At 35.1% G+C, this 25,143-nt stretch overlaps 4 protein-coding genes across 5 annotated transcripts; 2 read left to right on the top strand and 2 right to left on the bottom strand.

Annotated features, from left to right (window-relative positions):
- The first annotated feature begins 2,951 nt into the window (after window positions 1-2,951).
- Window positions 2,952-5,265, top strand: LOC130739279 (U-box domain-containing protein 40). The gene has a single exon (XM_057591531.1). The coding sequence runs from the start codon at window positions 3,371-3,373 to the stop codon at window positions 5,000-5,002; it is 1,632 nt and encodes a 543-aa protein (XP_057447514.1). The 5' UTR covers window positions 2,952-3,370; the 3' UTR covers window positions 5,003-5,265.
- Window positions 5,266-8,830: 3,565 nt separating this feature from the next.
- On the bottom strand, window positions 8,831-10,404 carry LOC130739278 (peroxidase 31-like). Its single transcript, XM_057591530.1, has one exon. The coding sequence runs from the start codon at window positions 10,168-10,170 to the stop codon at window positions 9,184-9,186; it is 987 nt and encodes a 328-aa protein (XP_057447513.1). The 5' UTR covers window positions 10,171-10,404; the 3' UTR covers window positions 8,831-9,183.
- Window positions 10,405-13,098: 2,694 nt separating this feature from the next.
- On the top strand, window positions 13,099-14,339 carry LOC130739277 (stemmadenine O-acetyltransferase-like). Its single transcript, XM_057591529.1, has one exon. The coding sequence runs from the start codon at window positions 13,107-13,109 to the stop codon at window positions 14,295-14,297; it is 1,191 nt and encodes a 396-aa protein (XP_057447512.1). The 5' UTR covers window positions 13,099-13,106; the 3' UTR covers window positions 14,298-14,339.
- A 210-nt stretch (window positions 14,340-14,549) lies between these two features.
- LOC130739276 (senescence-associated carboxylesterase 101-like) lies at window positions 14,550-17,251 on the bottom strand. 2 transcript variants are annotated; one of them, XM_057591527.1, is made up of 4 exons: window positions 17,064-17,251; window positions 16,622-16,979; window positions 15,705-16,259; window positions 14,550-15,582 (listed from the first exon to the last, which is right to left on the bottom strand). In XM_057591527.1, the coding sequence occupies exons 1-4, from the start codon at window positions 17,078-17,080 to the stop codon at window positions 14,770-14,772; spliced, it is 1,743 nt and encodes a 580-aa protein (XP_057447510.1). In that variant the 5' UTR covers window positions 17,081-17,251; the 3' UTR covers window positions 14,550-14,769. The 2 variants fall into 2 exon arrangements, with proteins under 2 accessions (XP_057447510.1, XP_057447509.1); XM_057591526.1 differs by having other exon boundaries at window positions 14,550-15,585; window positions 17,064-17,250.
- Between the last annotated feature and the right edge of the window lie 7,892 nt (window positions 17,252-25,143).

Genomic DNA, 25,143 nt, shown 5'->3' with positions numbered 1-25,143 from the left:
AGAAGCTTAATTATAATACATGATGTACTCTAACTCTTCCCCTCAATCTCAAGGTGGTAAAGTCTTGTTAATATGTTACGTAAGACATAAGTTTAACTTAATTTGGAACACAATAATGAATCTAGTTAATTAGAGAAGAATTCAAAGCACGATAATTGTATCTTTAATGAAATTTTAGGCAAAATATGATGTAATTTAAAGAGAAATTCAGGAAAGAACGCGGTATGGTCTGTGGACGTGAATGGGGGGTGGGCCAGCAAAATGCAAAAAGGGATCAATCACTTTTAGCAAAGTGATTAAGACATATATGTCCAGCCTAGAACACTCGTAAAGGTCTATTTCAGTGTGCCAAGTGCTACAGAGACTTAGCTCTTAAGATTGCAATTAATAATGATACTAAAATGTAGTCATTTAGTTGGAAAACAATTTCATTTTCTCCATGCAAAAGCATTATGTGCTAAGATACCATTTTAGCGTTTATGTCCAAAACAAAGAAAACTATAGTCGCAAAGTGAAGGTGGGGTCCAGGGAAGACAGTGAGGAAACACACTTTATTTTAACTTTTGGTGCTGGTTACGGGTTTTCGTCAAAGGGATATGTGGGCATTGTCCTCAAAGATAGTGCCTCAGTAGCAAGAGCTTCCTCCCCAGAGTGATACCTATATGGTCATAATTTAATCAGATAACGGCTAATATTAGTTAGTTAGTCTCAATGTAATTAGCTATAAGTTACAGCTAATTAAAAAATGTGAGAATTACAAGGTGAGATTCAGCTATTAATAGCTACTAATTAAGTAACTGATATTAACCGTTGTCTTAAAAGTAGTAATTAACAAACTAACGACTTCACTTTCTACCCCTAATTAGTTCAGCTAGAGATCTTAAGGCATAGATAATGGCCAATATAGAAGCCAAGACCCGGGGACAAGGCTCCACAAAAAAATAGGAAAATGATGGACGAAAAATTGGGTTTCTTTCAAATCGTTAATGAGTTTCCATTTCTCTTCCGTTTGGTACAAAAGAATATAAACATGCATGCTCCTTAATCACACGACCCCAAGAAGAATAATTAGATTAGAGTGGTATAACTTCTTGTAATTGAACGATTTGTACTTGTAACTCATATGACAATTTTGATTATTGGCAATTTGGAATCATAAATTAATGATGGAGGCATTGCTTTGATTGCTCAAAATTGCGTAAACGGCCGAAGGTGTTTTAATAATTAAGATGGTAGCATTCAAAGGAGTCATTTTCTATAGGCTTGTACGTATCTGTTCTAAACGTTTACATCATATGATGGACCAGATTTGAAGAGTAGAGCATGGAAACCAGATGGAAGCCACATTTGTTGTATGGGGGTGTCGTTTTTCCACCTTTTCTTTTTCCCACATATATTCCCTTGACTTGTACTGCAGAATTTTCATACCAATCTACCACGGGTCGGGGAGCTCTACAATAATTCATTTCCGTGAGACACTATTATGAACTTTTTATTTCTGTTTCTTAGTTCTTGTGAAAGTTGTGTCATAAGGTTACAGTGTTCAAATTTTCAACAATGAACTTTATTCTGAATGTTTTCTCGCACTTTAAAAGTTCTCCTCATCTCAACTTCGATGCTCTCTAGGGTTCGATTCGACAGATTCGATCGGTGGAGTGCTTTAAAAAGGCAAAGGACTAATAAGGTAGTCGAAACGTTTCGCTAGCCAAGGTGTTAATAGCGGTCGAGGCAGTTAGCCAAGGCAACATGAACAACTAATCTTTCACGATGAAGCGGCTAAGATTGGAACTTGGACAAAGGAACAAGGGCCTCCGCACACGAAGAAGGCGCACACGCACTAGAAACATCTAGCGGTTCATCCCTTTAAATAGGGAAAGCAATTATTGCTTAAGAACTAGCCAATGCAAGGAAGATCGGCTTAAACCAAACTTTTAGGTTGACTAGGCGAAGCAGCCGCCAATACCCCACAATTGTAAATGCTTAAGAACTAGCCAATGTCATCTCTTTCTCCGTCCAGTTTTCATGATAAGCTTCTTTTTGCCAAAACTCTCCCCTCCATTCTCTCTTCTCTTTCTCCGCCCTCTACCGCTCCTCTTGTCCATCTTCCTCCTCGGCTCCTATGTTGTCCCTTGTCACACATCCTCCCCCGCCCTTTGCCCATCAATCTCGTCCATCACGCCTCACTATCACCATCACTCTTACCAACACCCCTCCCTACACCCTCTCCTTATCTATTGCGTCTCACCATCACTCCCACCGTTACCACCACCCCTCCCTCAAACCCTCCTCTGCCTCTCCTCCCCTACCACGCCTCACCATCACCCTCACAGACTCACCCATACCTCTGCAATGCCTCACCATCACCGCCACCCTTATCACTGCCCTCCCCCCAAACCCTCCTTTACTTGTCCTCCTCCGTCGCGCCTCATCATCACCACCACCCTTAAGGGCAAAAAATCAACGTTATTGAGGAAGAAGCTAGATCAATCATCTGCTGATGGATCAAAGAAGTAAAGTAAAGGCAAAAAGGCAGAAAAGGATGACAGACTGTCCGAGAATCCTAGCTACTTCTATGTCGACTTCACTTGAAGAAAATGAAGCTCCCCCATACAATCCAGAAGGAAAAGAGAAGCAAAATTTTTTTTTTTGAAAGGGAGAAGCAATTTTGTTAGTTGAATTGGAGATTATGAAATATTTTCAAAATCTTACTTCTTCGTTTTTTTTTACCTGAAAATCTTACTTCTTCGTTAATACATTAAGATACATAAATTTACATTTTTGTTTTATTATAAAAACAATCCTAAACTAGATTATTTACACAAATTCAATCATCGGGTAAAATAGAAATGCATAAACAAAGTTAAGAGAAAAATTCAGATAAACACTGTCAATCTAAGGAGAGAAAAGAAATATAAAACTTGACATTATTATAATAACAGTATAAAACCAATATTGGTTGTAGTAATACTAACGTAATGCTCATTAGTTTAAAAGTTTGTTTCTTTTGAGCACCATCACTCACCTCACCATAGCTTTTCCTTTCCAATTGGGCAGATTTTCCAAAAGCAAAAAGAATCAAAACTCCACAGGCAATCACCACTCCCCCTCCCTGCATTTGCACCAACACCAAATCATCACTGTCTTCACAACACCATGTGCATGCCCCTCACTTCTTCTGCATCTCCCTACTCATAATCAAGCTCAAGCTATCTCTGCCTCTTAGGAGTTAACACTCTCCTCGTCAACATAAATTCACAAAACCCCATGTTATTGGATTGGTCTCTCTGAACAACCTCTGATTTCCAAAAGTTCAAACCATGGAATCTTCATCCCTCATCCGCAACAAGCTTTAACTAAGTTGAACCATTTCATGGAGATTCAGCAAAGCGTGAAGCTAATGGTCCACAAGAAATGGGGTTCACCAAAAGGAACAGCAAAAGAATCAGAGAAATTCCCAGAACCAATCACTACACCAAGGCTGAAATGGAAGAAGCTCTTCTTCCACAGCATCATCCATTCAAAACCCAACAACAACAGCAACAAAACCCAAAACTCACCACCAGAAGAGTTCCTCTGCCCCATTTCAGGTTCCATCATGGCAGACCCTGTCATCGTCTCCTCCGGCCACTCCTTCGACCGCGCCTCCGTCCAAGCCTGCAAGGATCTCAACTTCACCCCTCAACTTCCTGATGGTAACACCCCTGATTTCTCCGCCGTCATCCCCAACCTCGCCCTCAAATCCTCCATTCTCAAATGGTGCCAAACCCAAACCACCACCACCACCGCACCCAACACCGCCACCACAGAGAACCGCGTTCGCACACTAATGGCTTCCAAGCCGCCACCACCCAAAGACCCACCTGTGAATCTCTTCACCCGCGCAGAAACCCAAGTCCCTCTGCGACCAACCCACCTCTACACGAGCTCCGAGGAATCCATAGCCACTGCAACTTCATCATCAACCCCGCCACTGCAATTCTCAACCCAACCCAGTTGCTGCTACTCTTCTCCTTCTTCCTCTGAACTCGAACCAGCAACGACCCCTGAAGAAGAAGAAATCGTGTCCAAACTGAGAAACCCACAAGTCTTCACCGTCGAAGAGGCGCTAGCTTCTCTCAGAAAGCTCACCAGAACGAGAGAGGAAACCAGGGTCCACCTCTGCACCACTCGGTTACTCTCTTCCCTTCGCTCCCTCGTTGTTTCCAAGTACAGCAACGTTCAGGTGAACGCTCTCGCCTCCTTGGTGAACCTCTCTCTGGAGAAGACGAACAAGGTGAGAATCGTCCGGTCAGGGATCGTTCCGCCGGTGATCGAGGTGCTGAAGTACGGTGCCCCTGAGGCGCAGGAGCACGCTTCCGGTGCGCTCTTCAGTTTAGCTCTCGACGACGACAACAAAACCGCCATCGGAGTCCTCGGCGCTCTGCCGCCGTTGCTCCACTCGCTCCGATCGGAAAGCGAGCGGACTCGCCATGACTCGGCCTTGGCGCTTTACCATCTTTCCCTTGTGAGGAGTAACCGGGCCAAGATGGTGAAAATCGGGTCGGTTCCGGTTCTTTTGAGTATGGTCAAGTCGGGTCATATGATGGGTCGGGTTTTGTTGATATTGGGTAATTTGGGTTTCGGGTCGGATGGGCGGGCTGCGATGTTGGATGCGGGTGTGGTAGAGTGTATGGTGGGGTTGTTGAGTGGGACCGAGTTGGTGTCCGGGTCGACTCGGGAGAGTTGTGTCGCGGTGATTTATGCACTGAGTCATGGCGGGTTGAGGTTTAAGGCGGTCGCGAAGGCGGCCGGGGTGGTGGAGGTGCTGCAGAAGGTGGAGAAGTTGGGTAGTGAGAGGGCTAAAGAGAAGGTGAGGAGAATATTGGAGATGATGAGAGCTAAGGAGCCAGAAGAGGAGGATGTGGATTGGGAGGAGCTACTTGAGTCGGGGTTGGGTTCTCGAACTCGAAGCCGATTCGGGAGTGAGTTGGACGAGTCTACTGCTAACTCGGCCGAGTTCTGAAATTTTTCTTTTTTCTTTATGTAATTATTGGTTCACTGGGCTCTCATGTTGCTTGGTTTTTATATTTTCCATTGTTTTTTGGTTTTCAAGTTGGACAGAGAATTGGAAAATGGAAATACTTTTTTTTTACTCCTTGTTGTGGATTTTACATTTTACAGGGATGAAAATAGTGATGGATTTTCAGCTAAATTGAGGATGAGAGAATTACTTGTGATTAGTCTTATGTAACTGGGGAAATAAAGAATGGGGATGTTGTTTTTTTATTGAATGAATGAAGGGAACAATTGATAAAGTTGAAGAATTTTGGAGTAAAAAGTGTTGAGGGATTGGTGGTGGCGCATATGCTTATGAAACCACTTTATTCCTTCTTTCACTTCAGATTAGTTGGTCATGTTTCCTTTTAGAGTTCTGCATTATCTTTTTTCTATCTTTTTGCACCCAAACTTTGGTATCTTAAGATAATGCGTGTTCACATTATACTTGTTTTCCCTACTTATTCCAATTGAAACTGAATAGATAGGGACAATTGTTTCACATTACCATACCATATTCCGGGTCTTTGATCTTTATGTGTGGGTATAATTAGCTTTAGACATGTGGAGTAGTTCATGAATTTCTATGAAATTTTACGACCAAAGTATGAATGAATTTGGGCTTAAAACGAAATGTTTTTGACAATTACTCTAATAATGGGGTTTTGAGTAGTGTGGACCTCATTGTAAAATACCAAACAAGTTAAACATGTGTTGCATTTCTATTGAACTCAAGGTAAATTTAAGTTGAATTTAATATAAGAAAATCTTCTTCTCAGTATTTGAATATATTGTGTACAAAGGAAAGTACCATCGACTAGTGTAAAAGCTAATTGTTAGTGCAAATAAAATAGGATTCATGATGGATCGGCTAAGCGATCAATGTAGTGATTCATCAATTAAGAAATCATTCGAAAAAGTGATTTTGTTTTTTAATGCAGATTTTTAAGACACCTAAAAAAACCCTTGGTTATTTCTATTAAGAAATGAGAAAATAGTAGTTTGGAAAATAACCAATATAAAGAGAAAAATGGCTAATAATGCAAGTTAATATGACTAAGCAAATTAAGATAAAGACTTGAAATAAATAGCTGAAAGGTAAATAAAAGACAATAAATAAGTAAAGATAATGAAAAACAAGATAAGTACAAAAAAATTATAATTTGATTTGATGATTGTGTTGTGTGTTTTATAAATAATCATATGTTTATTTATAAGGAGAGTTTCAGCTAATTACAACAGTTATTAGGCTTCATAACCACTAACTCGCGTCCTAACTTCACGCTCCACTTAAAATCATGGCACTCCTATTTGAGTATTTGTTAATCCCACTTTTATACCAGTTATTCATATTAATAAGGAATAGTCCATTTCTAATTTCCAACATGTCAAACCCTAGATTCTTAGTATATATCTTGGAAATATTCTCTTCTTAAGATCCAAGTTCGATTATTTGTTCAAAATTCTCTCTTAGTACAAAGTTGTTGCATATTTATAAGCTGATCAATCTAACTCGGCTACGGATGACTTCTTCTCACATCAGCTTATTCTTGAATCGGCATAAACATTTTTAGACGTTGATGTGCCAACATTAATATATCTCACACGCAGCTTGACATAACCTTTGCTATAAGCATGGTATGTTAGTTCATCCATGCACTAGGACTAGAACACTTTGAGCCTTTAGCAACAGGTGAGCTTTACACTTGTGTATAGGTATAAAATTACAATGGCAATTATTTTAAGAAATTATTCCTTTATGGACCTAAATATTTTTGTGTAGGGGATCTTATTGAACCTATATATTTTTTGGTCAAGGAACTTAGTTAGCATACTTATTACTGCACACAAGAGAGAAGATTTAATCTCGTATCACGGCCCAAAATATTATAATCTCATGATATCAGATAGAAGAGGCCTATCACATAAAAACCCCTCCCAACAAAAAAAAGGCTTATTAGAGATCTAAAGTCTAAACCATACGGAGACCAATATGAATGATAGAATGTCCCAGTGAAATATCCCCCTTCAATTGCTTGGAGGCAATTGACCAATAAAACTAAAAACACAAAAACAAAAAAATTGCTTGGAGGCATGTGAACCGATTTTTATAGTAAAAATTTGGTGGTAAAGGTTTTGAATTAGTTTTTTTTTTTTAACTTAGTTTTACTAGTACAAAATGAAACCATTAACTTTGGTATCCAGTATTCCGTTGGTCATTAATATAAGAATCAAACAACTACTTTACGCTTTCTTAAGAAATCTAGTTAATTTAGTTATTTGTATGAAAGTTTGTTTTTTAAATCTTTTCAAAAATTTTTATAGCTCACTTTCTTAATTTTTTACGCATCATTAATGCTTATGAGTGGAAAAAGAGAGAAATTTAATTAAATAAAGATATTAATTTGTATAAAAAAAAATAGTTAGTGTTCAATATACTTCAAGTTAATTCTTATAAAAAAGACCAAAAATATACCTTCAATTTGGTTCTTATGTTAGAAATCAAATGGAGTAGCAAGAAACAAATAAATACTACGTGGATAGAAACAATGTATGAGGAAGAATTGTGGTTTGTGAGAAAAAATTGAAAATTAACCAAATGTGGGTATAGATGGAAAAATACTGATTTTCTAAAACGACAAACAATTAAAAAAAGAAAAGAAAAAGAGAGAAGGTGAAAACAATAATTCGAACATATACTCATAAGACCTTTTCTCCTATGTGATTACTCCATCTCTTTTTATTATTCAACTTACTTTAATATTTTCATTTCATGTTGAGAGTGGGGGAGAGCAAAGTGTATTGGCCTGCAATGCAACCCAAAGTGAGGGCATCAACATCAACTCACCAAAAAAATGTTTCCGCTTTATGATCATAATAATAACAATAACCAATAAAGATGTAAAAAATCCTTAAAATTGGTATCAACTATCAAGTAAACAAGCTAGCCCGTAGAGTATGCAAAAGAAAGCATGATACTAGGTCCCGCATGATGAATCTATCCAGCCTGTTATCACATTCAACAATTGACCATGCACATACCCTGTCCCTTCTTAGATGTGCATCTACCTCTACCACCGCTAATTCCGCTTCAAGTTTTTTAATGCATGATATATAGTTCGGCCAAAATGAACAAATAGTCAAATACTAACCATTTAAGTCAAAATAAGTTAGTATACTTTAAAACCGATAAAGAATAGGGAGATTAATCTTAACTTCACAATCAGCGTATTAAGTAGACGTTAAAGAATTAACCGGTGAGTTTTCCCAACCACTTGCTCAAGGAACGAAGTACTGAACCATTACGCCTAACTCACTTGCTTGAACCCAATATTTAAAAAGAAAAAGATTTACCCTGATTTTCATTCATTGCACTTGTTAAGTGTCCAACCAGAAATAAGAAAAAAATCTAGAGTTTAGATATTATAGTAAAGTGATCCGGCGCCGGTGGTAGTTGCATTAACAACACTTCCAACAACTATAAAATATGCGCTCTCCCACATGCAGCGTAGTTCCAACCAGCTATTTCCAAGAGACGTGTGAGGGACAAAACTGAAGTTACGCTACGCTGCAGACAAAAATGTGTTTTCATTCAAAATCAAAAGGCATCTCTTGCATTTTAATATTGTCTTGATAAATTCCCCTCCTAGTTATTTATTTTTCATTAATTATTTCAAGCATAGACCTTAGTAGTTTAATTAAGCATGTTACTAGTAGTAGTTCATTAAAAACCCTTAACTACATTGTTACCAAAATGAGCTCACTTCCATAGCAAATCTACATCTACTACAAGATATACCAATGAATACACTACTTAATTCAGCTCAGAAAATCAACACAAACAACATAACAGCATCTAAGATCCTTAATTAAGGATACAAGAAATATGAGGCCATGAGGGCTTTTATTAAATTTTACAACATAGTAACACTCAACAAACCCTCTTATCAGCTCACACAGATTACACTATGTATGTATATAATCCAGCTTAAAACCATCAAATTATCATCATGCACAGACCAAGTAATTATAATCATAAATTAATCAACCTCACTATCAGAATCTGACAAGTAAAAAAAAAACAAAGAATTTGAACTTGATCATCAAATTAACCAAACCCAAAATTCACAATCTTCATCATCATCATCATCAATTAACCTGATCACACCTGCGTCTGATCTCACCTCTCCTCCCAGTTTTCACTCCTAATAGACTGAGCTTCTGCATTGCCCGGGTAAACACCCGGAAGAACTCGTTCTGATCTGCCGCGAATTTCGCGACAAACGGCTTCGTGGCGGCGTCACTGAACAACCCTTGATCGGATTTCAATAGTCCTAACCCTTTTGGAAGGTTTTGGAAGTAGACATTGTCGAACTTGTTAGGGGTCATAATGTCATTGAACACGGACAAGGTGGGGTTAGTTTGGTAATTTGCACATGCTTTCTGTAAACCCTGGGCGAAACGAGGGTTGTAACCGGCGGCGGAGGAGGAGTTGTAGATGTCGGCGGTGAACTCCTTGCAATGGGAGAATCCGATGGTGTGTGCGCCGGAGAGAGCGACCATTTCTTCAACGGTGAAGCCGCGCTGGGTGAAGATCTGGACGATTTGTGACATGGGCATGGTGGGTTTAGGTAGGTGGCCGTCGACGGAGGAGGCGAGGGAGGATTGGCCGTCGCGGCGGCCGAGGAAGACGGGGAAGTGAGGGCCGCCGAGCATGGTTAAGAGGTCGCTGGTGGCGGCGGTGAGGATGTCGGCGCAGGAGACGGTGTTGGGGCAAGCGAGTTCGAGGGCGGTTTTAGCTCGGACGACGAGGTCGAAGGCGTCGCCGGGGAGGGAGAGGTTGATGTCGGCGTCGCGTTCGGCTTTGTTGAAGGAAGTTGAGGAGAGGAGGATGGAGGCGTCGCAGCCGTTGGGGTGGAGGCAGTCGTGGAGGAAGAGGCGGAGCGTGGCGGGGCCGGTGGTGGGGGTGGTGATTTGTTTGTTGGTGACGGTGTCGCGGATGATTTGGGAGAATTGTGGGCACGTGTGTTTGTAGAAGTCGAGTGTGAGTCGCGCGTGTGAGAGGGTGGTGAAGAATGAGAGTGTTGAGAGGAGGAGGAAGAGTGATGATGATGATGATGATGATGATGATGCCATTGTTGGAGCTTGGAGGAAATGAGTGACTGTGAGAGAATGAATAATGGTGAAGAGTTAAGAGAGGGAGTGGGTTTTTGAGGAAGAAAGAGGACACGTGGCATGATCTGCTGCGTTCATCACGGGATGCGTGCTTGGGATGAGAGGGAGTGGGGACAAGGTTGCTAGCTAGCTAGGTTGGGGTGGGGTGGGGTGTGGTGTGGTGTGGATGTGGGCTGGCACGTTACTGGAAATGGATTGGCAGCATCCATGGCCAGCCTTCTTGCTATATCTAAATCAAGATGAAATTAATCAATAATCATGTCATGGAAACAAAATAAAAAAATGGGTTGTGTAAAACAAGAAAGTCCAACATAGTTGGTAAATAATTGAACTCTTTAAGCATTTGATTTAAAGTTTAACTATTAGGTGATGCCCATGGAGAATTCCTTAATGTGATCTTTAAGTTTGACCATTAGGTGATGCTCATAGCTTGAGAAATGAAAAAAATGGATTGTCTAATCTTAATGCTTCAATTGGGCAATTAATGATTTCTTGAGTTTCACTAGCTACTTCATAGATAGATCGAAAGTTAGTTTACTATGAATTGGTGTTACTTAGTTGCTAGAGGAAGATGGACATTGGACAGGACACCCATGCGTGATGCCAAGGGGTTGCATATCATTTGGAAAATTTGTGTAGATTTAGTTAAAAGAGGGAAACCACCTAATGCACTAGTCATGTTAGGGTATGACTATCTTATGTAAGGAAAAAGGGATTTTCTTAGTGACAAGTGGAAATTTCCACCACTAGGATAAGAATATCTTAGGTCAGGAACAGAGCTAGAGCCTGTGTATTGGTGAAATTATCTAGAGCATAAGAGCTTCACTTTAGTGATTTTGATCAATTGATTCACTTAATATAAGGAAGTAGTAAGTGAATAACTCTTATCAACATTTTAATTGAAACCATTAACCTTATATAGAATTGTTTGAGTTGGGAACACATGATATAGATTAACTGAAATCAATTGCTAAATACGTTTAGCTTCATTTTACTTCTTTACTGTTTTCTTTATTTGAAAAATAAAACAATTATACTTATCTTAATATTTAAAGAGAAAAATTATAAAATAGCTATACTTTGAAAATCTGCTCATCTAAAGTTGGTTTGTACTCCCTTCGTTCCTAATTAATCTTTTAAAAACATACTTGATATATATCCCTTTATATACTTTTTATTAGATTTTAAAAATATTTATCATTTTACATATATACTGTTTGGATTTATTATATTTATATAATTTTAAAATTTTGACAACCACTAATAACACGCTACTCAATACATTAATTAATTGTAAGTGGTGACAATTGTATAATTTATTTTTAGTACATCGAAAGATAAATTACATTTTGTAGGAATTGATCCCTAACACATATGTTCCTCATCTCTTACCACTTGAGTTATCCTTCGAGGACATTAAAACTAATACATTAATTAATGTCATTACATACTGTCTTAATAAACATTGTCGGATGATAATTTTATAATTAAGGACGAAGAGACGGAGTAATAACTTAACCACATAATTCTAAACTACTATGATATTAAATTCATAAGTAACTCCTGAAAGTTTAGAAAATCAATGAGTAATATCTTATTAGCTTAAATAAGTTATTGGTTCCTATAAAATACATTGTTTTTATTTTTTGTCCCTGAAAAATACTTTTTTTGTGTTTAACATCCTTAAAAAATTACATGTTTTGTTTTTAGTCATTGCAGTCACATTTTTCATCCAAATTAAATGAAATTACACATGGCATGAGTTAAATGGTTATTAGGTTAAATGATTATTGTGTTTATTTATACTCTTGAATTAATAGTTTTTATTATGTTTAGTTTGGATGGAAAAAGTGAAGGAAATGACTAAAAATAAAATGTAAAATTTTGGGAGAATATATGGTCCCCAAGGGTTAGCTCAAGTGGTAAGAGTTAAGGGACATAAGGGTTGGGGAGGGGAAAGTCTACGGTTCGAACTCTGGAAGGGAAATTTGAAGAGATTTTCTAACTTACTAACAACTAACCACTAACATTTGCCTAGCAAAAAAATAAAAAATTGGGATAATGTTAAACAAGAAAAATATTTTTTAGGGATGAAAAACAAAAAATGATGTATTTTGTGGGGACAAAAAACTTATTTAAGCCTATCTTAGGTATTTTAAATAACTAGTAATTTATAAGTGTCATGATTTTTAAATATGATAATATTTAGAAAAAATATTATTATAATTTAAATAGATATGATAATTTTTATATTTTAACATTAAAATTTTATGAAAAAATAAATTACTGAATTCAATCAAAGCCATAAAACAAATTTTGGGGTCATAAAACAATTAATTAACGTTCAAAAAAAAACAATTAATTAACTAGTCACTACATAGAAAGAGTGATTGTGTATAACCTGTTTATATGATACAAATTAGATATCCCAAAACCTGATTAAAATAGGTTATAGATGTTTTTTGTTGTTGTAGATAATAGGTTAGATGTTTACATTGTTGGTTTATTCTTGTAATTATCCACTAGTAGTTGCTGCATATAACGTAGTATGCATTAACTATAGAGTAGGAGTTTTGACAAATTGGAGTTTCCTTTATCATCATCATAACATCAAGTATGTTTTTAATGGCCATTACTTCTAACATGTTTAGCGTTTATTAAATAGAAACATAAATGGATGTGAACACAATGCTTATAAGATCTCACTTCTCCAAATTAGAAAAACAAGGTTGTATTATAGCTAATTAAGAATGGAAATCAACTTTACATCAAGAAGAATCATTAAACCTTCATTGCCAACTTCTAATGAATGTCAAACCTACAAACTATGTTTGTTTGATGTGTTTCAACTCAACACCTATTTCCCATTAATCCTATTTTACAGCAAAACCAATGACATGCCAGGATTCTCAGAAGTTTCAGCTCTACTACAAAAATCACTATCTGAGGCATTAACCATTTTCTACCCTCTTGGAGGTAGAAGAAGTGATTGCTCCTCCATCAATTGCAATGATGAAGGTGCAATTTACTCTGAAGCCTCAATAAATATCACCATGGAAGAGTTTCTCAAACCACCAAAATTAGAATTGGTAAACAAATTGCTTCCATGTGAGCCAAACAAGGTGCACCCCTATCAACAAGTCTTGCCACAACTACTAGTCCAAGTGAACATTTTCAAGTGTGGAGGCATAGCTATTGGTTTGTGCAATCTCCACACAATCCTAGATGCATGTTCATGCAGTGCCTTCTTGAAAACTTGGTTTGCTATGTGTAAAGGAACAAGAGATGAAATAGCATGGCCAGATTTTTCTTCAGCTTCTTCTCTCTTCCCTCCAAGAAACACGTTCGGTGTACGCGCTGGTGTGTTGAATATGAGCAAAGGCTCAGAGATTGAATTGAAGTGCACCACAAGAAGGTTCTTGTTTGATGCCAAATCTATCAATGACCTCAAAGCCATGATAGAAAATGATGGGATCTACACAAAGGCTACACGTTACGAGGCGGTGTCTTCATTCATATGTAAACACATGATTGTAGCATGCATGAAGGAACTCTGTGACAGAACAAGGCCACTGGTTGTCTTACATGTTGTGGACATGAGGAGAAGGATGGGGGAGCCATTCTCACAAAATTCTATAGGGAACTTGTTGTGGCCTGCACTGGTGGTTTATGAGAATGCTGATAAGAACATTGATATTAGAGATTTGGTTATGAATTTGCAACAAGGAATTGGAAAGCTCACTAAGGAATTGTTTCTAAAATTGCAGAATGATCCTGGTTTTTTGTGGAGTGATGAGTGTGCGGATTTAATGCTTGAAGGGGTAGCCACCAGAAATCCAATTTCATTTGTGTTCACAAGTTGGGCTAATATGGGATTCAAAGAATTGAACTTTGGTTGGGGAAAGCCTTTATGGCTGGCTCAAAGAGGAGGTACTAAGGAAGCTATTCCAAACACAGTAGTGTTGATGGAAAGCGATGAGGGGATTGAGGCATGGGTGACAATGGAAGAGAAACATCTGACTATCATGGAAAATGATATGGACTTCCTTAGATTAGCTTTGCTTAATCCTAATGTTTCAAACATATAATTCTTTAATCATCAGCAAAATGGACTAAAATGTGAAATAGAAAAAACACAAGAATGTGTTTCTTTGGTTTCTCCTATCTGTTCCATTGTACCAGAACAAAAAGAAATGGCTTCCATTGTAGCGGAAAACTATTATTGTAGTACTTTGTGGGGATTTTAAGGATAGTGTAAGATCAGATGTGATAGAGGGGAAAAGTAATCTTGTGAAAAGCTTTATTAAAAAATATTGTACCAAACATATTTCTCTTGAGTATCACCAAAGAACCACTTAGAATAGAAAAATTTAATAACAAGACTTCCAAATACAAGAGTTATTAGCTTCACAATGAAATCCTAATTAACTTCTGACACAGATCAGGATCCTCTCATGTTGAAGATATACACAAATTTTCACATGATAACATCATGTAACATGAGAGAGTCTTGATCCACTCCCCTTCTCAAGACAGACATTACTATATAGTTATTGTGCTTCAGGGGAAATCATAGGCTCCCAAAGTATACTGATCACGGTTTGCAGCAATGTTCATGAAGCTGACGAGTGGTGAACTATATGATGTTCCCTTAATTCCTTTATACTCCATCCACCAAAACATAAAGCTACTTTTCTCCAAGAAAATCTCAGGGGATACTGCATAATTCTTGAGCAACTTATAAACATACTCCTCAAATTCAACCAATTTCTTCAATTCCTCTTCTTTCTCTTTGGCAGCCTTCAACTCTTTGCAAGAACGGAGAGCCTCTTCAACATGTGCCCAAAAGCATGAATCTATGGTTAATATAGCTTCCACATTCTTCTTACTTGTGCTCTCCAAATCTTTGCCGTTCGATTCCTTCAACCACTCCTCTAACTGTTTGAAGTGTTTAGACCTTTCCTTGGTCACATAGTCTTCACCCCCATCTTTATAGTATTGGGCAATAGCTAAGGGTTCAACCATTCTCCTGTAAGTAGTGCCACCAAAGAGCCAGCGTTTACGAAAAGCCGCACCTTCTGTTTGAGGCTTTACCTCTACTTCTCCAACCATCTTTTCCCAGTAATTTTTTAGCTTTTTATGGAACTGGACAACATCATTGTCCCATGGTGAGTTCATGTTCTTGTAGCTGTCATAGTACCCTATTCCCTTATTTTTAGTTTCTTTCTTGTACCATTCAAGCTGGGCCATATTTTCCTTTATCTGATTCAATTTCTTGGATGGATCAAATACTATCCTCCTCTGCTTAATAAATCCTTCTTCTTGTTTCTTCATATTTGTTTCCAGACTATTGATATCAATGTTCTGTAGTTGCTGCTGCAAATCAATTGAAAAAAATGAGGTTTCAAAAAATTCAATTTACGGTTACAAAATAGTTGTCAGATTGCATATAATGACACTACAAAAAATCCTCATCTGGATAATTATAGTGTTACCTGCATATGATGTGTCAATCCTAGTGCCCGTAACTGCAAACTGATACAACTTGCTAGTGAATCTGCTGGATAAGTCAAGTCTTCAGACTTTGTAATAAAATCCTTGTGAAGTGCTTTAAGGTTGAGATTTTTCACTATGTTTCCATATTCAGCAGATTGAAATCCTTCATTTTGAGCATGGATTGAGCTAAATGCCATGAGAAGCTCCATAGTAGAGTCAGGGTTCTCAAAACAAGTAGAACTTGCATCAGAACACAAGAGAAATGTCCCGAAAGGCATGTAGGCACTAGTTGAATCTGTAACGAAGAGCCTTGGAAGAGGGTCTTTGTGTGACACAACATGTAGAAAGCAAGATTTCCAATTAGAACTACGTGATATGGCTTGTTGCAATGTCTTGTCACCAACAAGGGGTGAACCAAAGGTGATGCAGAGCGGGCGATTATTTCCTGAACCAATGCTGTTTAATAGTGATACAGTGAAAAGGGAAGCAACTGATCCTCCAAGAGCATGTCCAGTAATAATTAACTTGGTAGTGGATGCATTGGAAATATTAATCTGCATTAATTAAGATTGTAAATTATATCTGGAACAAAAATATCAAACTCCTATTTCAGACCTGTTCTTAATTCATCCCCAAATCATTTCTGACACCTAGAACTTACTCCCAGAAGCTTCTCCCCAAAATCAATTAATAGTTTTAGAATCAATTGTAGATGGATTTCCTAACATGCTATAATTGGGAAGGCAAACAGCCAATTCAAGAGTGTTAATAAGCTTGACCAGAACCTAGATTTGCCGGCAAGCAGAAATTAGTTGTTCAAAATTCAATTAAATCAAAATTAAGTTAATGATTTCCCACCTTACAAAGTTTGGAATCAAAATCAGAAGATTCTTAGAGTAATGAAAAGGAGATGTACCTCAGATTTCAACTGATCAAGCTTCTGATAATTTTCACAGAAGAGTGAAACTGCAGTGCTGTTAAAAGAGAAAACTGGATTGACCTTGCTACACAGAAAATTAAAGTGAAGGAAATTCTTCTTCTCCTTGAGCTCAGAAGATAAAACCAAATCAGGTTGAAGATGGGAAGAATATTCAGGGGTGGCCTCAAATGCTATAATGGTCACAGCTGTATCCGGTTCTTTATAAACTTTCCATGACAATCCCTCTCCCACGTTTGAAACAATGCCTTCATGTTGAGATGAGATAACATTCCAGGATCTACGGAGAAGACCAGAGCTTATCACAAAAGGTGCTAGCTGAAGTCCACTGCTAAATCTGCAATCAAAATCCAACACAAGTTAGAAGAGTAAACCAAATTATAATAAGGAAGGAGTTATGTTTGTTTCATTGATTACATACTGTATAGATTGTGTCATGATTCTTGGAAGAGAAGAAGGACTCAGTGATGATGGTTATGGAGGAGAAAAAGAGTTATGAGATTGATTAACAATGTGCAGATGAAAAAGTCTTTGAAATGGTGGTTGATGGCATTGAAAAGAATTGTATTGGATGAAGTCAACCCACCGTGTCTACATTTTTTAATCATAAATGGAGAGAGATTTGCGGTTCTGAGATAACATGGTTTATATAATTCTTCTCATGTCACTTTCTTCCGTTTTTCTTCTTTTTCACATTGTTAGTTGGGTAAGTACAGAGAAACTTCTTAGGTGTTTCCATTACTCAAGTAGACACAGCCCATAGGCCATGTATATATCATACTAGCATAGAGCCCGTTTGCCCGTGCGATGCACGGGTAATTTTTTACCAAATCAACTGTTAATTATGATTATTGACTATTTGTTATACATTAAATAATACAATGATGTATTTATTAAGACATACAATTTTAATTAGTGAAACACTTATATGTTATTGTTATCTTTCCTTTATGTCTCATCTTTTCATTTTACATATAGACATTAATTGAATAGCCCTGCAATATTAAATTTGGTTCGCCCTTTACAGTTATTATGAAGCTTGTGGGTGTGATTTCCAGCCCAATTTTACATGTAAAAGATAAACAAATAATTCATATAAAGAAGTATGAATAAGGTATATAATATATGTTGCTCAAATGTTGGTTTATTCAATTAGTACCCAACCTTAGAGAGAAAAAAATTAGAAAATCATACAAACTAATTGTTGTGAATCTTTTGGAAAAAAATTCTTGAAGACAATGTTGTTAGTAACATCTTGTATAAATTGTTTGAGTTGAATGTTTGGTATAGAATCATATAAACACTAGTATGTTTACCCGTGCCGATGCACGGGGGCATATTTCCAAATATATAATAATTTTTTTTTAGTATATGGAATAACTTTTTTGTATAAATGAAAAATAAATATAAATATTATTTTTTATTTGATTAATTTGATTATGATATAATAATATAATAAATTGTATGATTTTTGTAATTTTTTTATCTCCAAATAATTATGAGAAAAAAGATGATGCACCGACGGTGTAAAATTTTTTTACACCGTCAACCAGTCATATTTTGAGGATGTGTCATGTCAATTAATGAAATTAAATAAAAAGGGAGATTTTATCACATCCTTGAAATCTGATTGGTTGATCGTGTAAAAAAATTTTGCACAGTCGGTGCATAGGAATTAAACTCATTAATTATACACAATTTATAACATATAAAAGATGTGATATTTTTTGGTACATCGGGCTGATAAATTGCATCTTCCTGGAATTGATCTATGAACCTCTCCCACTCAATGCATTAAATTATAATAAATTTGCTCTTCTCTTATTTTTAAATAAAAATATTTTAATGTAAGCGTTCTTCCCTTTCGGATTTAATATTCACAATTAGATTGTAATGCTTCTGTATATCTACTCCTTAAAATATTTAAAAAGTCTAGAAAAAGTTTAAAGATTATATTATTCTATTAGTTTCAACTTGAAGGTATTTTCATGCTAAATGTTCCTTATCGTATCAATTTTTTACTATATAACCTAAACAACAACAAATATAGCTATATATTTTCAATCCCCGTGTGATAAATTGTTTTCTCTCTCTCTCTCTCTCTCTCCCTCCCTCCCTCCCTCCCTCTCTAATGTATAAAAGACTTATTATTTCAACAACTTGTTCATTTGGAAGCTGAATTAATCTATGTTGTGAGGTTGTTATGCTGATTGGATACTTAGAAAACTTGAATTTAGCGACTCAATAATTTATTTTACTTTCTCATCGAAAAACTTAAACATAGAAAAATATAAGCTATATATGTTCATTTAATTCCACGTGGAAGCCTCATATTAACAATCAAATTAAAATGCTTATGTATATCTACTCTCGTTATTAGAAATTGGGAGACCTATACTCAACCACAAAAGCTAGCTCAAGAGTTGAGGTTTGCACTACCCTTATAAAGGATATTTATGCTCTATCTCTAGTCAATGTGGGACTTCTAGAAAAAGTACTGAAATTATTACAAAACATTTTCTATTAGTTTCAACTTAAAAGTATTTCATGCAAATTATTTTTCCCCGTATGAGCTTTTTTGTATATGTAACGTAAACATAAATGAATATAAGCTATATATGTTCATTTATTCCAATTCTCTCATCATTTCATATTTATATATATATATATATATATATATATATATATATATATTTACTTTTAAACTTGTGAAAAAAATTCTAAAATTATATTGAAATTTATTGTTTGTTATTTTCAACTTGAAAGTATTGTAATATAAATTTTCTTCCCCATGTAATCTATATTTTCACAATCAAATTAAAATGGTTCCGTATATCTTCTCTTAAAATTATTTAAAAGTCTGTAAAAACTAAAAAGTACTAAAATTATATTAAAAAAAATTCTATTAGTTTCTATTATATTTTACATTCATTTAAAAAGAAATACGGTCCAAGGATGAAAAGTCAAAAATAAAACCTATTTACGAAAATTTATTTAAACTATCTGTTAAATATAGTGGAAAATCAAAAAAATTAAATCTTGACAAATATACCAAAGCATATAAATTCTATATTTCTTATATATCTTTACAAATATTTCTTATTCCATACAGCTATAATGTTTAAATTCTAAGGACTTAAAAATTAACTTTTTAATTAGTTTCAGAAAAATAAATTGGTACATCGAAAACATAAATTGCACCATTTGGGGATTGATCCCAGGACCTCCCACACCCACCCACATGTCCCCTAGCTCCTACCACTTTAACTATCATTTGAGGACAAAAAAAACTTTTTTATATATCCAACAACAATATAGTTGATATAAATGGTAAAATTTATAATTCAAAAACTAAACAAAAATTATAATAATCTTCCGATGTACCAAAAAGAAAATTATAATAAAACTTATTTTTTTATTTTTTTATTTTTTATTTTTGATTCTGGAATATTTTAAAGTTATGGAAAAAAAATTTAGTCCCCCATGGAAGTTTTCTAGTTTTACCTTCTAATTTATGATACTTTTAATTATATTTATTCATAAATAATAGACTATATTTATTAATTTATTCCAATCCCACGTGAAAAAAGACCTAAGTTTTAAAGTTATGAAAAAAAACTTTTAGTCCCCTGTGAAAGCTTTATAGTTTTAGCTGCTTATTTATGATATTTTTAATTAATTTATTCATAAATAAATAGATTATATTTGTTAATTTATTCCGATCCGGCGTGAAAAAAAATGTAAGTTTTAAAGTCATGAAAAAAACATCTTTTAATCCCCAGTGAAAGCTTTCTAGTTTTACCTTCTAATTAATGATACTCTTAATTAATTTCCTTCTAAAACTATTTTAATATTTTTGAAAATAGTTATGAAATAATGATAAAAATTCTTTATGATATAAGTTTTAACTTGCATAAACATTCCAATAAATTTAGTACATCTACATTCATGCTCCACTATCATAATACTTTTCTACCACAACTGTTAATCATATTGTTGAATATCAATCACCATATCACATTTGTAACATACAATGACAGTCATAACTCCCTCTAAACTTCAACTACAACACTATCCCCGTTGATATCTTTACATAATTTTTTTAATTCATCCTCTTCAGAACCTGTATCATCTATTAGACAGAAAATTAGTGCTACTTTGAAGGTAGGGAGAAACTTCAGAAAAATAGGATGACCATAGAATTGAGACAAAGAAAGCACATTAAATAAAAATTTAACAAAACTGAAAGAAAACAAAAATTTAGGAATAAAAACATCAAAGAAATTGTCCAAGTCCTGCAAAACAGTCAAATATATTGTCCCCAAAAATAAAATCACTGATAAGATTAGCCATTGATGGAAGCAATGACCAGCATCATCAGTTGTTTTATCCCCTTTCTTTGCATCCCCAATTACACATTGTGGAATAAGAGCAAACATAATTCTTTGAAAATTCACAGATTCCACTAAAATGTCGTATAACTTATTGTACATGCCAGAAAGGGGCGAATGAGAGAGCACGTGAACTTTGACCAATCTCCAACATGAGACAAATCGGGCAATGATCTTGAAATATTGTTCTTTCAAAATTGATTTCCTGCACGAACACCCTATAATCTGATTACTCTTAGTAGGTTATTAATTCCGATTATGATCATTATGTATAAAACATATTCAACTAATTCACAAAAACAATACAAAGGAAGGTATACCATTGAATTTGATTTAGAAGGGAAAGCGAAGTACATATATAACTCCACTAAGAACATTATAACATCAAGATCAATTTGAACCCCTCATGAAACACAATTGTTATGCCAATTGTTTTAGGTTTCCAAAGATTTGGCTTCCCAAGAATTTAAGGTATGCTATATCTTGTAGAGCTGAAAATCGTTGAACAGATATTAGTGAGGGTTGGAAATGTGTTTAGCTAATGATCATTGATCGATTAAAGTTGGTTAGTAAAAAACAAATTAAAAATTCAAATAACCAACAATATTTAGATGTCATTCTTTATATATGATTTTCTTCTAATATAAGTTAATTCTTTAGATTAAAAGTTTTAATATGAAAATATTTTCAAGTAAAAGGAGGACAGTCTTTGATTAAAAACGATAGAATGCACAAAACGTAATGTTCATTGCTTTTAACTTGAAATCATTTTCATGTAAAATATTCCTCCCCGTGAAATCATTTTAACATGTAACGTAAATGTAAATAAACATAAGCTATACAAAATAATATTTTTTTTATTCTTCCTACAACATATTTTAACTATCAATTTTTTATTCATATTTTAACTATCAATTTTTTATCCCTACACTGCAAAATTTCAGCTTCAAATTTAAATGCTTCTAAATATTTACACCTAAAATTATTCAAAAAGTAAGAAAAAGAGACTAAAATTTAGAAATAAGAAAACATAGAGAGAAAAAATATATATATATATATATATATATATATATATATATATATACTACCACAAAATCTATTTATATATTACAAATACCCGGGCAACATAATACATTATCATACTTTCATATACTACATTTACTTCTAAAACTATTTAATTATAACTCTACCATCTGAAATAGCAAAAAAAAAAAAATTTCTATGTAAATTCCTGACAAAAAATAATTAGAAGTTATTAATGGTCAAAACTGAAACATCTGTTGAAAATACACAATTTAATTTTCAGCATTTCCAATACAAAATTTTTACAGTATATTGATGAAATTCAGTCATATTAAAGAGGGCTCAGATAGAAACTTCTACTATGAATTGATAACCTTCAAACTTCAAAGTGCCCCTAGAAAATGGTTGGAATTCTTAGGTAACTCTTTTTCATTATACCCTTTCCTTTTACAGTTTTCTCAGCGATGGAATTCGCATTTTGGCTGGAACACAATAACTTGCTTAAGCCTCTTTATCAAAGTACTTGACCATTAGTTGAATCTTTTAAACCCGCTATTGCCAAGTAGACTGAGAACGCTGTCGTCATGATCAATTTTTCCATTGACATCTCTAACCCATCTGCTATCATTTGTTCCATTTGCGGAAAAATTCCAATGAATTATCTATTAGTGATGCAATTAGAACTTTAAAAAAAAAAAAGACATGAATTTACAATTATTGACACGACTTTGCTTCAAGTAATAAAAGCAAGTTACTCAGTGAAATCTACCCAACTCATTTTCCTAAAATGTGCCTCTTTCTTCAAAGTGCACAGGTTCGTTTCCGATTGAACAGAGCGACTAAAATGCAAGTTAATTAGGAAAAAGATATTAATAATAATATTAAAACAGGTACTATAAAATAATATCTCTGCTAAATCAACAACCACTGATTTCAAAAATAAAAACTAACTCAGTATAATTCATACTACAACAACATAAACATTTGGGATTATCCTCTTTATTGTCTATTTCACTATCTCGAGACACTTATTTTCTAAAGAATACACAACTTATTAAAAACACTGAAGGTCTCAATCCACCACCATACCTGATTTGCAAATTCCTTTATTGCACACCCCAACTACTTCTATTCCTTCCATCAACCAATTAAAACCAACTTCATTATAAGGAAAAGCTTGAATGAATCTTTCATCTTAAAACTTTGAAAATGGTCAAGCTATTTTAAAAAATGCATGCACATTGGCTGTGTAAAAAATTAATCTACTTAACTCGAGCACTAAGATAATGATATGGATTAGCTTGCTTGGTAATGAATTTTGCAATGAAGTAAATAATAATGAAACACACTTCTTTACGAAAAATCCTTGCCTTGCTATTTGTATAAGAGAATACTCTTTTAAGAAATGAACAGGGAGACTACCCTGTTTAAGAAAAAAATGCAGCAGAAATTTAGAAAAATGGTTCCAAAATGATCTCATACTGTATGAAGCAATGCCATCATAATAGCAGTAATGATCAAAGAGCTTATACTGTATGAAGCAATGACATCATAAATCATGAATGTACATGATTCAGAATAAATTTAAAGTGGTTTAAAGCAAATATATACAGAGCTATAAATCTCACTTTAGGAGTATAATTATGACCCTTGACCCACATGCAGATTTAGAACCATTTAAACAAAGGATTGCAATAGAACTTTAACTCTCTTGCAGCATAAAACAATAACATGAAAGAAGAAAAGTGAAAACCCTACCTCCTAATCAAAGGTGAAAGAGAATTGACATAAATTCTGTTAGAGGATATCAACAAATGAATATAGAATTTCCACAACCAATGAAGGCTGAAAAATGATAACAGTGTCATTATGTGCAATGCCAGAAAAAAAAAATGAAGTGATCAAGCAATAAGGCAGGTAGATGTTACCTTAAGCCTTACCTATCAAGCAATAAGGCATGTAGAGTTAACATTCTATAAGAGAAAAATTAAACTAATATAGTCATTGATATGATGCATAGTAGTTTCAGGAAAGACAAACTAAAGAAATTAGAAATTCTAAACACAACAAAATAGACGGATCCCACCAAAAGCAGAGCCAAAAGCACCCCAACAACCTACAAATAAACGGATCCCACCAAAACAGAGAAAGAAAAAAAATCCTAGAAATAAGGGGGAAATCGGTGACGCTGATACAGTGGGGGAAGCAAGAAATTGGGGGAAAAGGACGGGTTTGCATGGGGAAGGATCACAGAAAGGAAAGGGGACGACACAACCCCATGGATTTCGGGGAGGATAAAGGCGGAACGGGGAAGCTCTCGAGTTGGAGAAGAGGGAGAGAAACAGTGTAGAGTGTAAAACGATGCTCTATGCTAGCTAGGGTTGATTTCAGAAGAGAAATCAATGAAAAAGAAGATGACGAAGGGTACAACGGAGTGGGTGAAGAGGGAGAGGCAACACGCGATTGCTAGCTAGTGTACGACGGAGTGGGTGGAGAGCAGAGGCAACACGCGATTGAGATGGGGATGATGACTGGTTAGTCGTATCCCAGAGGCCATTGGAAAAAAAATGAAAACTAAAGGAAAGAAAGCCAGATGGCGGAAGCTGATTGGAGGTTTTGTAGGAATAGTAACTTGCAAACTTGAGAATAAGAAGTAGTAGATATGAAAGTAGTGTGGCGATCCTGGTAGAATAAAATAAGCATTAAAATATACGTTTCTTGTTTTACATTTAAGGCTTAATCCAGTTTTTGTCCCTAACCTTTGTCATAAATATGACTTTAGTCCCTCGCCGGAGTAAAGGTGGGGGTAGGTCCCCAGTTTTTGGCAAAATAATTGGTTTTGGTCCTTCCGACCGGTTGGGTCAACGCCGGAGCTCTACCAACTGATGTGGACCCTGCCACGTCAATTATGAGCCTCGCTGGATTTTTTTTCTTTTTTAATTTAAATTCTAAAAAAAACCATAATTAAAATCTAATTAAATCTCTTCTTCCTAATTAATCTATCACCTAATTAAATCATTCATTTGATTAAAAAAAAAATCAAGAAACACAAAACATAAAAAACTTAATTAAACCTTTCATAAATAT

Source organism: Lotus japonicus, chromosome 2 (genome assembly GCF_012489685.1).
Source record: "Lotus japonicus ecotype B-129 chromosome 2, LjGifu_v1.2".
In the NCBI taxonomy this organism is placed as follows: Eukaryota; Viridiplantae; Streptophyta; class Magnoliopsida; order Fabales; family Fabaceae; genus Lotus; species Lotus japonicus.
Note: the sequence above shows the minus strand (reverse complement) of the source record. Positions and strands in the feature narration are given on the sequence as shown.